The following is a 12,523-nucleotide window of genomic DNA, read 5'->3' as shown; positions in this document are numbered from 1 at the left end:
ATAATTTTCTTAGTAATGCTGGCGGAGTGAATTTCTTGCATCTGTTTCTGGTAGTTGTGCACTGCGTTATTCTAGATCACTCTATAGTCTTGACCTTCTGAAGAAGTTTTGTTCCAAATCACAGGAAATATTGTTATGTTATTCCACATTGTATTTATTGAACATTGAATTTGTTTCTGGTCCTGAAATCAAACCTAAAGAGAAATTCGTTGTTTGAAAAGTTCCAGAACTTAACTGAGTATAACACGGCACTAAATAGACGAATACCGGTTATACCGATTTCACTGGAAGATGCACGGCGAAAAAAAAGGCCACGTGGAAATGTTGCATTTATTGAAGAGGAAACCATAATTAATCCAGGCAAATTTATAAAGTTATTTTATAAAATGATTTGCGAATTTACATCATTTAATATTGATTTGTTCTGCAATTATCTTCGAATTAATAATTTGGACTCAGTCATATTGATCTTTCGATTTAAATATGATTTTCTTTTATTTAAGAAGATGTTGATCCAACAGTAGGGCGTTTTCGAAATTTGGTTGCTACTGCAATTATATCTACAAAACGGAAACCACTGGATGAAGGAACTGAACAAAGAACTAAGGAAGGTCCTACTCAGAAAAAGATTTTAAGGCCTGGACGCGTAGACGATTATAAAAATACAAGGTATATCTTTTCAGTACTATCTTATTGGCTGGTACTCATTTGCCGGTAGCGTGATTTAAATTCTACTGATTCACTTTAGTACTAGATACGGTCAGGACAAGGCAACAGTACAAATCTGAAAATTTTGTTATGATCCCGAAGCTTTTTTTAAAGAACTTTTGGGGAAAAAATTTGTTTTTTTAGCAGATTTATATTTTTAAACTTAATATTTCTAATCGATTACTCTATTTAAATGTGTTGTTGTTCAGGTATGTACAACCAATGATTTCAAGCTTGTCGATTGTTATGAATGCTGCCCCGGATTTGGAGTTGTATGCGAAAAGTTTACCGGAACCTACTTCTGGACATGTTGGGCCTTTCGTTCAGGGAACACATCGAATACATGACGATGAAGATGGTGATGCACCTCACAAGAAGAAATATGCTAAAGAATCCTGGCCAGGCAGAAAATCGAATCAGAGTCGGGTTCTGGCATAAATAAACAATAAAAGTGTGGTTGTTTGCGTAAGATGAACTAATAGACTTGCTTCAGCATTCAATATTTTAAAAATTAAGGTTGTTTTATCTGTTTTTGTGACTTAGAAAAAACTTGAGGAAATTGTTTCAATGTTAGACTTTTCAGTTTACTTATACGCAAACATTTACTTCTCTTCCTTTCCTTAAAGTATGTTTTATACTAGGAGATTGTTCACTCTTCATAGCACTGTTTTTTTCATAATCCCTGCGATATCAACCATTTTAAATACGGTTCTTACAGATCCGCGTTTTCTTGGTCAGATACTGCCAAATGCGAATCAAAGTCTAGTTCATAATTGATGACACAATTTCATGTTAATTTATTCAAAATATATTGTATGCCTGGTACAGTGAACTTTTCGTTGTTATGGTGCAACTTTTTGTGAGTCAACTGATTTGTAATGCATATGTACTGAATAAAACTTTTGATGATGTGTTTTCTACTAATTACAGGCTTTAACATCTTCAATATTTTTCTTCTAGTTTTGATGATCACTTACTGAAGGGTTAATTTTTAAATCTTGGAAATATTAGGTGAGAAGAGTTCTGCAGACGATGATAGGGAGTTCTTGCCCAGTGTGGAATGTTCAAATTTTGAGTTAACTGGATTGAATAGATTGGGCCTGAATAAGTCGGATAGCCGAGTAATGTCAAGGAACCAAGCTAATGGGTTGAGATTAATGTCTTTGCTGGTAAGGTGTGTTGGTTTTATTTTGTTCTGAGATGGGTATTGCAGATTGTGTTTTTAAAAAATTCAATTACCTAAATGGAAGACCCAGATGATTATGGGGAAGGTGATGATGAAACAAATGAAGAGGAGAGGAAAATGCTACTGGATCACTGCATACGACATCTCAATCGTAGGTTTCGAAATTGTTTGGGAAGTATCTCTTATCAGTCATATTTAAATGAAAGCAGTCTCGGAGTCTTAGAGTTGCAAGTTAAGCATTTTATCATCATCATATTGAAATTGCTGAGCTGTACATCCGAGGTCAGAACTTGGCAGTATTATGTGTCATCCTTTGATAGCTTTATTGTAATCCATTTTCCCGAATTTCAGTTATTAATTAAAAATTAGCATCGATTTAAACTGCAAATATGAAATGTTGTAAATCAAGTGAGTATCAAAATTTCAGTTCCCGATTTCGTTATGGAACCCCAAATAGTTGGTGTATTGCAGACATTTTTCCGGTGTGGTGGGGATCCGGAAACAGTTGTTAATTTACTTTCTGAAAACTATTGCTCACTAGGCCAGGTAAAAAGTCCATTTGTATGATGTATATGCCAAGAATAACTGTTCGTATGACATTAGCGTGTAAAGAAGTTAAAATAAGTTGCGTTTTAATAATTAAACAAAGAAGGATGCAAGTGAACATTGGGAGAAATTAACAGTAATTCGTTTTTTTTGAAGTCGCAGTAAATAAGAGTGTGTAAATTTGAAGGTTGCATTATAAAGAATCGTTATCGAACGGTTTCTTTTTTTTTCAAGCTTTGTAACCTCATCGGTGATTGGTTGGCAGACTTGGAGGGTAGCCGATCGACAGTAGACGAATGTTTTGAATCAGCCTTGAGTGCTTTGATTGCGAAGCATTTCCAACCTGAATTAGCTGATAAAATATTTGAAGCAGAAGGTGTTGGCATTGAGTGGTTACCGGAATTGATCTCACATAAGTTGGTTACACTTCTTACATCTGACTCGTTAGAATTTCGCTTTTTTAGTAATGTACTGGTGTTTTTCCCATCAAAAAAAACTTTCCAATATATTAGATATGCAGTAATAAAATGAAACGCTTTTCAACTCTTAACCTGAATCAGTAAATCATTTCATTAATGAAACTCGATGAACTTTTGGTAGGGAAACCACTTTGAAAATATGAGATTTAGATCAAATTTTTTCCAGACCTTGGCGGCGGTTAATTTATTCGCTTGCTGAACAGTATCCTCATTGTTTGATGTTAAACTTTGCTGTGAAATTAATATCAGATGCCGGTTTTCAACATGAAATTAGTAACGTTAACACTGCAGCTCAACAGGTCAAGTTTCTCGTTTATACATTCAGTTCGACGATTTTCATAGAAGTATTAGGAGAATTTATGATATTTCCAATTATGCTGTTAATGTTATTGTTCAAGGAAAATGTGCATAAAGTACTGTTTTTCCACTCATAATTTGAAAAAACTTTGTTGGGAAAAAATTTTTTACATAAAATTGATTAATGTGGCAATATTTTGATTTGTTTCAGCTTGAAATTTTTTCGCGAGTAGTTTTATTCACAATTGATGCTGTATTCCATGAACATCGGCGAGGTCCAATGACAGAAGCTTACGAAAATGCTCTTGCGGAACTTGTCCGAGTCGTGTGCCACAGTGAGCATACATATCTATACACACAAGCGCTATTACATGTTATATGTGAAGAAGTACGTATAGATTTAATAATTACTTTTTAACAATATGCTGCATGTTCGGTAAGTTCACATATTTTGTCTATTTGAGCTGGGAAAACAATTGTGTTGAATGGCCAAAATATTAGACAAACCACGGACTGCTTGTCCAGCATGCATTAATTGACCTCATGAAAACCAAATCGAACTTATAGTGCATCAGCATCAGAAGATACTTTATCTTGAATAACTGGGTAGTTCTAGTAATATTGGAGGCTTCTAATGCTTGTAATTTACATTATATGAACTTTCTAGGAAACTGGAATGGCTTCCGCTGCTTGTGCTCATATTTCCCAAGTGCTGCGGATGGAAGCACATGATCGTGAACAGGACACATCGGCGTTACACATTGCTTTGAAGCAATCGCATGAAGAACAGATTACATTAAACTTATTACAAGCAATGCATACAATGATGAGCAAGCAGTGCTTGAATCCTGCGGATATCACACAACTTTATCAGGTCAATTACTCTTAAGTATACTATATTTTATTCTTGCTTACTGTAGAACACTTTCACAAAAATATTTCTGTGTTCAGCTCCATTGATTTACAGTTGGTTTTGGTCCTCATTCCTTATTACATTTACAGTTAAATGGTTGTTTTTTTCTTTTCAGCAGTACGTTTCGACAAACCCGCCTCCAGTTGAATTAATTCGAGAGCACTTCTTTGTTGATATGTTAACTGATTCACTTTTCGCATATGAGGGTATCAAAGTTCATGCAGATCATCGGCCGAAGTATGTCTACTTGTTAGCGTATGCATCATGTGTTGGTGAGCAAAAGACAACTACCGGCCGAGTACAGAATCGACAGGAATTGAACATGACTCGAGATACCATCGAGCGAATAGTTAGTTTGCTGGAAAAGACAGATGACCTTATAAAGGAAATGAAATCACTGTTATATGCAATACGTCTTCCTGTCATTGCCGCCGGATTGTTATATTATTTACGCGGAAATCTTTTAAGTGATGAAGTTATCAGTGAACCGGAGGCCGTGCATTTTGTATTGCTTGATCAGATTGCTACAACACATTCTAATTTACAATTAAGGTGTCTTTTATTACCTTTTCTCCAGGGTTAGTAGTGATTATATTCCAACCTTAGTAATGTTTATAGAGTTATCCAAGCATTGGTTAACTAAATTGACTTTTTTTGTTAAGTATTCTAATTAACTTAAACAGAGAACAGTCTCTTTGGAAATCTTTAGATGTGTTTTCACTGGCATTAAAATAATGCCAGTGATTAGTCATAAGTCCTGTAAACTCTTATAGTATTTAGATTGTTTCATGCATGCGGCATGAAACGATCTAAATATTATAAAAACAGTCTAAATACATGCTTTTATAATCCTCACAAATACTTTGATACTTTTATAATTATTAAGGTCAAAAATCTTCATAGTCGCACTTTTCACCTGACAAGTTGATGAATTTTCAGAGTTTTCCGAGTTCTCTGTGAGTTGTATGATAGACAGTCAACGATGAATGAAGCTGCTGAGGTTATTATGGAGAAACAGCGCAGTGTAGTTGACCGTTTTGTTCATTTATTGTCAGTTGGCTTGGCTTTACCGGTTGTTGAAAAAGTCAACAGAATGTTTCGTGATGGTCAAATCGACATTTCACTTGTTAGGTAAGTCTTCACCACTTTTAATCCAAGATGATCAACTTTTGCTCAAAAATTGTATCGGGACTACTGAATCGTGGTGGTACTGCACCTCATTGAGTTATATATGAAAGTTTGGAGGAAAATTGATGATGCCAGTCCTCGAGTTACTTCATTTTTCATCTTCGTTCTTGCTGAAAAAAAGATGGAGATGACTCGCAGATATCTTTTAATTGAATTCGATAAAGATTCATCTTAAACCTTACGATTATTCTAGTTGAAATTCAGGTACTTCGCGACCGAAGTTCTCGAAATTGTTGCTCCTCCGTATTCGGAAGATTTTATCGGTGTTTTTCTCCCAATCGTTTCAAGTCCCGAAATTTTCGATCAAAATATTAGTGATAAAATTCCTGCCGCAAAAGAATTCATTGATCATTGTACACCTTTGGTCGCTGAAGTTAAATCGTCACAAGTTTGATCCAGTAATATTCAGCAGCTACAATGGTTGCTAATGCAGTCATTAATTATTTGCAAACTAAATTTTTTCCCTTGATTGGGGAAACCAACCAGGAGAATGATGAGCGAAATCTCGTGTTCTCATGCTGAATGAAAACATGCACTTCCAAGATCCAAAAAATACGAAATAAGAGTGAGCACTGCACTTCATCCTTTAATTCCATTACGATAATGTGCAGATTTCGGAAGGTGTTAGAGTAATGTGGTGTATCCCGCTTGAAATTTCTAACTCAAAGTTGGCTTTTGATTTTCAGCAAATTTTTGGATGCTCTCTAAAGGAAAACTCAAATCAGAGGTACTTGGATGGATCCTTATAGGACAAACATGGATGAGACATCTCTTGAAGTAAATCCCTAACACATCTGTTTGGTCATTTGTATCAGTCGACCTTTTGATTACACTGCTTTGTAATACTATTGTTTACGGCATTTACTGCGCACGTTTCTAGATTTGCAAGTTGTCGAGTCCTTATAGTCAGTAAATCATTTAATGAGTCGTTTTGGAAGTGACAAAAAATGCCAGCATGATTCGACATTAGGCAATATTTCTAATGTCGCTCACGATTTGCTTTGAGATTATATAGCTTAAAAACTCTTTACTTATTTATTAATTCGTAGTTCGGTAAACAGAAGTGAGATAACATGGTATATTTAGTGCCTATTTCGCATCTAACGATGTTTCAACGTTTTCGGTTCTTGGCTGACGAAATGGGTTTATTGAGAGTGATTATTAAGTCACTGCAATTCATCGTGTAATCATCTTGAAAATTGTAATTTGAAAAACCTCGACATCAGAGAAGCCGAAAATAAATCCAGAAGAATTTATTAAGATTATTAAAAACCTTCAAGGAAATATACTTCGCTATCGCAACAACTGATATCAATTTTGCATGAATATTATATAGCATAAACATGTTTGCTAAAGATGCTTTTATTCAGGATTGGAAGAACTGCGCACCGGATTCAATGATATTTTATACTACTAGAAGGGTATTTTTTAAATTCTGACATGCGCCTAAGAGCAGAATGATAGGTTGCCCATGTACAGTTACTGAATTTCACTTAAAACTTTCCATGAAAGATTATCTCATAGCCTTAGCGTAACGATCGCTGATTACTTTCCAGTTCGCAATTTTCCAAATAGCTTTCACGAAATCTGGTCGTACATTTTTATATTGCAGATAATAAGCATGCTCCCAGACATCGATACAAAATAATGGAATGAGGCCTAAAATAGTAACCAGCAAATCAAATGTAATTGCACTGTCTGAAATTGCTTTGTAATTTCCTAAAAAATCAAAAATTTTCAACAATTACTACTTCAAATATCATATCACGTGCCTCTTCTACATTTCATATGTACTGTCTGTTTAAAGTGAGGCCTACCGTATTACAGTTACAAGGTGTAAAGACTAACATCACTCCGACTAAGAGAAATGAGTAGTCATCATGATCTGGATCTCTTTAAAAAAAAATATTTTGCCCATTTTTATTATGCTACTTACCTGTTGTTGACTGAAGAATATCTTGGTTGGGACAACAAGCAAGTTGCAAACGTCGCATTTCCTTGTCATAAGCAAGCCATCCCCATCCAGAACCTTGGATCGCAATTGTTTTGGTACTTAACTTATCCCTCATTGTTTCCAAAGACCCGAAATCCTTTTTTATAGCAGTCATCAGTTCAGCTACAAAGAGAATATCTGCCGCAAAACAAAAAAAAATTATGAAAGATCTGCTGACATAACCACCATAAATTTGCATTAAACAACTAAACTTGCACGAAAAACTTTCCAAGTTTTTAAAAACAGTCCCTTACTCACTGTCCAAAGATTCTTTCTAGATTATACATACATCATTGTAGAGAAGTACATCATTGTAGAAAAAGATACGAAATAAAATTCAGTACTGAAACTAAGTGACTATTGAAACATATTTTCCAGGAAATGAACTTACAACTCGGTTCTCCGCTATCCTTTACGGTAGTCAAACCTTCCCAAAATAGAGTGTGATTAATGTGACCGCCAGCGTTGAAATTCATGAGTTTTGTAGCGGCAACAACAGCTTGCATATTTCCTCAAAAAAGAACAAAATTTGAGATGATTGTAATCTTGATTTGCACAAAGTTTCAATTTCTCATTTTTTTCCCGAAACATTGAAAAATGTTCCACAATGTGAAAAGTGAAACCAGGCTTTCGTCACGTCAAACTACTGCTCAAAATGAATCAATTTCAATCAATTTATGTCAACTACTGTTTTGACTTCTGGGAACCAATGTCGTTTTCCATTTTTCTCAACCCTGTGAATATGTCTAAGGATGAATCAAAACATAGCACGACTTTCTTTTTCATTTGATTCGGGAATATGTTGTTTAAGAATCTACCTGTCCGTAAGTTCAGTCTGTTTTTTCATTCTTCAAGATTTTTATAAAATATTCGCAAACCTTTTGCTAGCGCTTCTTTCACTTTCTCTTCCGCTTGATTAAGGGCATTCACGTATGCAACGTGATGTTTGCTGTGATGAACTTTCATAATTTCGGCCGACAGTATCGGTTCCAAGGCCCCATAATCGTACGGTAAGTCAGGAAGAGTATGCTTTAGTCGTTGTAAGCTCAAACCATAGCTGAAAATACAAAATCCATTAAGTTCAAAATGATTTCCATTTTCAGTAATTTTTTCACAATAATCTCCAATTGAAGCCCAAGAGACTTCCCTTAATACAACAAATTAGTGAACTGAAAGGAAGCCAATACCACAACTTGCTAGTAACTTGAAGTTTTTACTAATTTACTTCTTGCAAACCAATAAGCGACCTGCGACGCCAATAATCAGATTCATCAGTAACCTGTAAAAGGACCTTATCAACGAAGAATATGGCACGAAGCGATCACTCATAACCAACGACCTATCTGCAACAGTTCTCCAGGGCTGCTGTGTGCAAGCGACCGACATGCGCCAAAGCAGACATGCGTACTTCCTTGGATTTGGAGCGAGCCCAAGTGGTAGCGTAACAGTTGAAGTTGATATAAGACATTCTGAGTCATAATTCGCCGTTTAACAACTTTCACTTTATATCACTACAGTACACTATTACAACATATAGGTACTCCGTGAAGTTTGTTCACGTGAACTACCGAATATGAAAGCCTGAAAATATCACGCATAACATCAGTTGGAGAGGACTACGGATTGACCTTGAAGCCTGCCATAAGAGGGTCTCCATCTGACAACCGTAAATCTCCACTCCTTGTTCTTTCATCCTACTATTGCCAAGTGTCATTCTATCCCCACCCATCTCTACCTCTTCCTGTCACCATTCCCTGCACTCTCTCCTCAATTACATAGCACTCTCGCTCCAACAATATCCACGCTTATCACTACCGCCAACCCACATATTATGCCTTAACTTGCATATCAGTCTACGATTCGACAATCCGTAGGTGTGGGTGTATGTGTTGCTTATGTATATGTTCCCGTTGGTGGCATATATGCTTATTAGTTTTATTATTTCAATTAGGTAATTTGATTAAAGCACAATCAGCAATCGAATAATTTCAATATTTCAATTCGACAAGACTTACCAGGCCAAATCTTGGCCAAGAGAGTACAATCCATCAACATTATCCCGGCAGTAACCAAAGTACTACTATGGACCAAACAACTAACAGGGGTAGGAGCCGCTATAGCCTTAGGTAACCAACCACCAAAAGGATACTGACCACCCTTAATAAAAGCAGAAAAAATCAGCATAAAAACCAACAAAGAACCAAAAAACTGATAAGAACCAACAGAAAATAAAACTAAACCATTAAAAAACAAAAAATACAAAAATCATCAATACGATTAGTAGAAATAGTTCTCATAGCACTACTACGAGCCACAACATTATTATAATGCAAAACCAAAAAAATACTACTTACCCCCAAAAAATAATCCGAAGTCTTCACTGGATTTGTTTTGTCCGTCATTTGGATGTCATCCACAATATTTTCAGGTTTTTCTTAGCTGACTCTGATTATTTCGAGCAATTTTAAAACGATTTTAGTAATGGCCAAAGATTGCTTACACCATTTGTCACAAATATATATTAATATATATATATATATGTATATAAGATAATCTTCTTGTGGAATAAGGTAACGACTTTTCTTGATTTCTTTAACGATTAGAAGAATGAAAGTTATTAGCCGTTTTTCTCACCTATTTGTTTTGTTCATTCCCTCCTGCTCTCTCATTCCAATCGTCGTCTGTTTTGCTGCCTGTTCATCCCTTTAACTTCCTTTAATTGATTTCCGCTTTACAGTCTCAAAGTACATAGTAAAATGGCTTTGAAGCTATAAATATAGAGTTTTTAATGAAATTTATCTATTTCTTACTTTTTTTAGTATACTGTGCGGTTGGTAACGTTATTAGGCTATAAGTAAGACTTACGAAAATGTTTAAAGTGTGTTTGATGGTGCAGCTGTTCCTCATTAGGTCATTATCTGCTTATCAGAAAGACACAGATAACGCTTGTTAAGCTTGACTGACCTTAGTAGTATTCCGAGAGAGATTTGTTTCAATATAAACATTTCTTATTTCAGGGTACCGGAAGAGTGGGAAAGTATTTATTTACTGACTGGTCATCTATTGCTGTGCACTGAGGAATGGGTGCTAATAATGCTGCAATGAACATGGTAAGCATTTCTATATTTACTTTACTGAAGAGTGCCAATGTAAACGGGACATTTATCTTGAAATCTTCTAAGACATCGTTACTGATGAATTTGAAATTCGAAAACCTTTTTAACTTCAGTTCAAATCATTCACTTGCCAAACAAATTTGTGTACTTCATTGCATAGTATCATTAGTAATTACAAGTTAGATGAAACTTGGTTCCTTTGCTGCCCAGAATTCCTTTTTATGAAGTCGTAGTGTGAAATAATTATTTTTGTCAGTTTTTTGAAAGCTCATTTTGCAACTACTTAACTGAATATTGTCAAGACTACTACTCAATGCTGAAGTTTATGGTGAAAAATAATGCAAAGCTAAGCAGGGAGTCTTTGTCAACTTTTTGGTAGCTGTTGTTCATTTTATGAGCATAAAGTTCATCGTGAACATACATTCCAGAGCAGTCAAAACGATAATGTAGATATGCGTCAAGAAAGATGGGCGAGGAGAAGTTTTGTTTCGAATGATCCTTATTTGATTGAAGTGTGGTTTGTTCTCAGCTAGTTTTGAATTTATTTTGAGCGATATTTTTTAACCCCATGAAATTCCATCCTTTTCAACTACTGTGGAAGAAAGCGATACTTTTTTGAAACCAAATTAATGTTTGTGGAATATCTCAATTATTGCGTTGAGTGTTTGATACATATATGATTTACATTATAGTTCTTTTTTTTATAATTCGCTTTTTTTCCAGAGTGCCTTAAATTTAAGGCAAACGACAGCAGCTTTGTCTGGTGCCGTTTTTCCGGAATTGTCAGTTCAGAACATGCTAAGAACTCGAGAAATAGGTAAACGAGAAAGACCGAGAAATCGCCGCGTACTTGCTGAGCGGAGTGCATCGCTTTCTTCTTTGAGAGGTGCTTTCAGTCCTGGTGAAAAAGCCTCTATAATCAATAGGTTATTTTCCCATGATTTCATTTTTATAAATTTTGAACGATAAATATTACATTAAAAATAAAGAATGCAGAAGCTCTTTAAGCATATTTGTACCATAATTGGACACACTGCTCAACGTAATACATCAATTTGTGCTCCACAAAATATTCACTTGAGCTTCCATATTTCTCTCTTTTTGTATGCTTTTGGTGAAAATGTTGCCTGATTTTTCTTTCAGTTTTTAGTGAATTTTCAATTTCTTTTTTCTAGGTATCTTCCAAACCAAAGAGCTGTAATCGAAACAGTAAATACAAAGACATTCTGCTGTTTGTATTTACCGGACAATAGGATTGTTACTGCAAGTCAAGGTTATGTATATATGTATTTTTTTTTCAAATTTTTTCTTGGTTATTGCCGGTCTTTAGAGAATTAATGTAAAGTGTTCTCTGTATTTTCTCCATGATTAGAAAGATTGATTTTCAGATGATAAATTACGTTTTTATGTGCGACAAGGTCAATTGCAGCCCAGATATACATTAGTAGGGCCGACAAATCATTATTCGGTTCCTGACATTGGCTGGAGCATTCTTGATTTAACTGCTAATTCTGTCGGGAGTCAAATTGCCTACTCAACCTGGAGCGATTCCAGTACGTTTCTGCTTTCTTTTTTCTTTATTTGATTCACACAAATATGAATTAATCCTTATGGTAAGCATATTTTGTGCATATATCTCTAATGCTGTGGACCTGAATTTCGGAACTCATTGCTTAGGTCACATATCAGCCCGAGAATCATTACGGTATTTCGCTGCTGTATATGTAAATCTTCATAAGGTTTTTCTTATATCGACTTCGTTGTTTTTTCTGTTTCTGTGGCTCAGAGTTGTTTTCCATATTTCGATATTACATAATTTGCTTCTGGAATAATTTACTCCTTTTTTCTATAACTGTCGAGTCTGATATTTAATGGTCGTTTTTTCTTTTGCTTTTCGATTATCTCACGAGATAGTATGTCTTTTGATTATCCTCAACCATAGCGACATGTGAGATGTTGTATTCAAATTCCTTCTTATTTTGTTTTTTGCAATCCTAAAATCATTAAATTCTTTTTTCATTTCCTTCGATCTTTTATTATTTACTTTACTATTTTCTTCCACCCACAACTACTTTTCTGTCTTTACTTGTTCATATA

General features: G+C 35.0%; 4 protein-coding genes across 4 annotated transcripts in view; 3 read left to right on the top strand and 1 right to left on the bottom strand.

Moving 5' to 3' along the window:
* Positions 1-1,617, top strand: part of LOAG_17542 (hypothetical protein) — a 3,685-nt gene extending 2,068 nt beyond the window's left edge. Inside the window, exons 4-6 of the mRNA XM_020450202.1 lie at positions 228-360; positions 504-669; positions 918-1,617. Coding sequence (XP_020306159.1) covers positions 228-360; positions 504-669; positions 918-1,146 — 528 coding nt within the window. The 3' untranslated portion in view covers positions 1,147-1,617. The remainder of the gene's footprint in view (positions 1-227; positions 361-503; positions 670-917) is intronic.
* Positions 1,618-1,915: 298 nt separating this feature from the next.
* On the top strand, positions 1,916-6,098 carry LOAG_08474 (negative elongation factor C/D). The gene is made up of 9 exons (XM_003144005.2): positions 1,916-2,045; positions 2,322-2,440; positions 2,675-2,856; positions 3,086-3,218; positions 3,428-3,604; positions 3,884-4,090; positions 4,245-4,681; positions 5,069-5,260; positions 5,522-6,098. The coding sequence occupies exons 1-9, from the start codon at positions 1,952-1,954 to the stop codon at positions 5,709-5,711; spliced, it is 1,731 nt and encodes a 576-aa protein (XP_003144053.1). The 5' UTR covers positions 1,916-1,951; the 3' UTR covers positions 5,712-6,098.
* A 501-nt stretch (positions 6,099-6,599) lies between these two features.
* On the bottom strand, positions 6,600-9,712 carry LOAG_08473 (hypothetical protein; the record flags this gene model as incomplete). Its single annotated transcript, XM_003144004.2, has 7 exons — positions 6,600-6,976; positions 7,254-7,433; positions 7,702-7,821; positions 8,189-8,367; positions 8,536-8,779; positions 9,326-9,467; positions 9,665-9,712. 7 exons carry the CDS (start codon positions 9,710-9,712, stop codon positions 6,831-6,833), a joined length of 1,059 nt encoding a protein of 352 aa, XP_003144052.1. The 3' UTR covers positions 6,600-6,830.
* Positions 9,713-10,321: 609 nt separating this feature from the next.
* Positions 10,322-12,523, top strand: part of LOAG_17541 (hypothetical protein) — a 6,833-nt gene continuing 4,631 nt past the window's right edge. Inside the window, exons 1-5 of the mRNA XM_020450201.1 lie at positions 10,322-10,420; positions 10,855-10,938; positions 11,150-11,352; positions 11,602-11,699; positions 11,815-11,979. Coding sequence (XP_020306158.1) covers positions 10,391-10,420; positions 10,855-10,938; positions 11,150-11,352; positions 11,602-11,699; positions 11,815-11,979 — 580 coding nt within the window. The 5' untranslated portion in view covers positions 10,322-10,390. The remainder of the gene's footprint in view (positions 10,421-10,854; positions 10,939-11,149; positions 11,353-11,601; positions 11,700-11,814; positions 11,980-12,523) is intronic.

This window comes from Loa loa (assembly GCF_000183805.2).
Source record: "Loa loa unplaced genomic scaffold supercont3.89, whole genome shotgun sequence".
In the NCBI taxonomy this organism is placed as follows: Eukaryota; Metazoa; Nematoda; class Chromadorea; order Rhabditida; family Onchocercidae; genus Loa; species Loa loa.
Note: the sequence above shows the minus strand (reverse complement) of the source record. Positions and strands in the feature narration are given on the sequence as shown.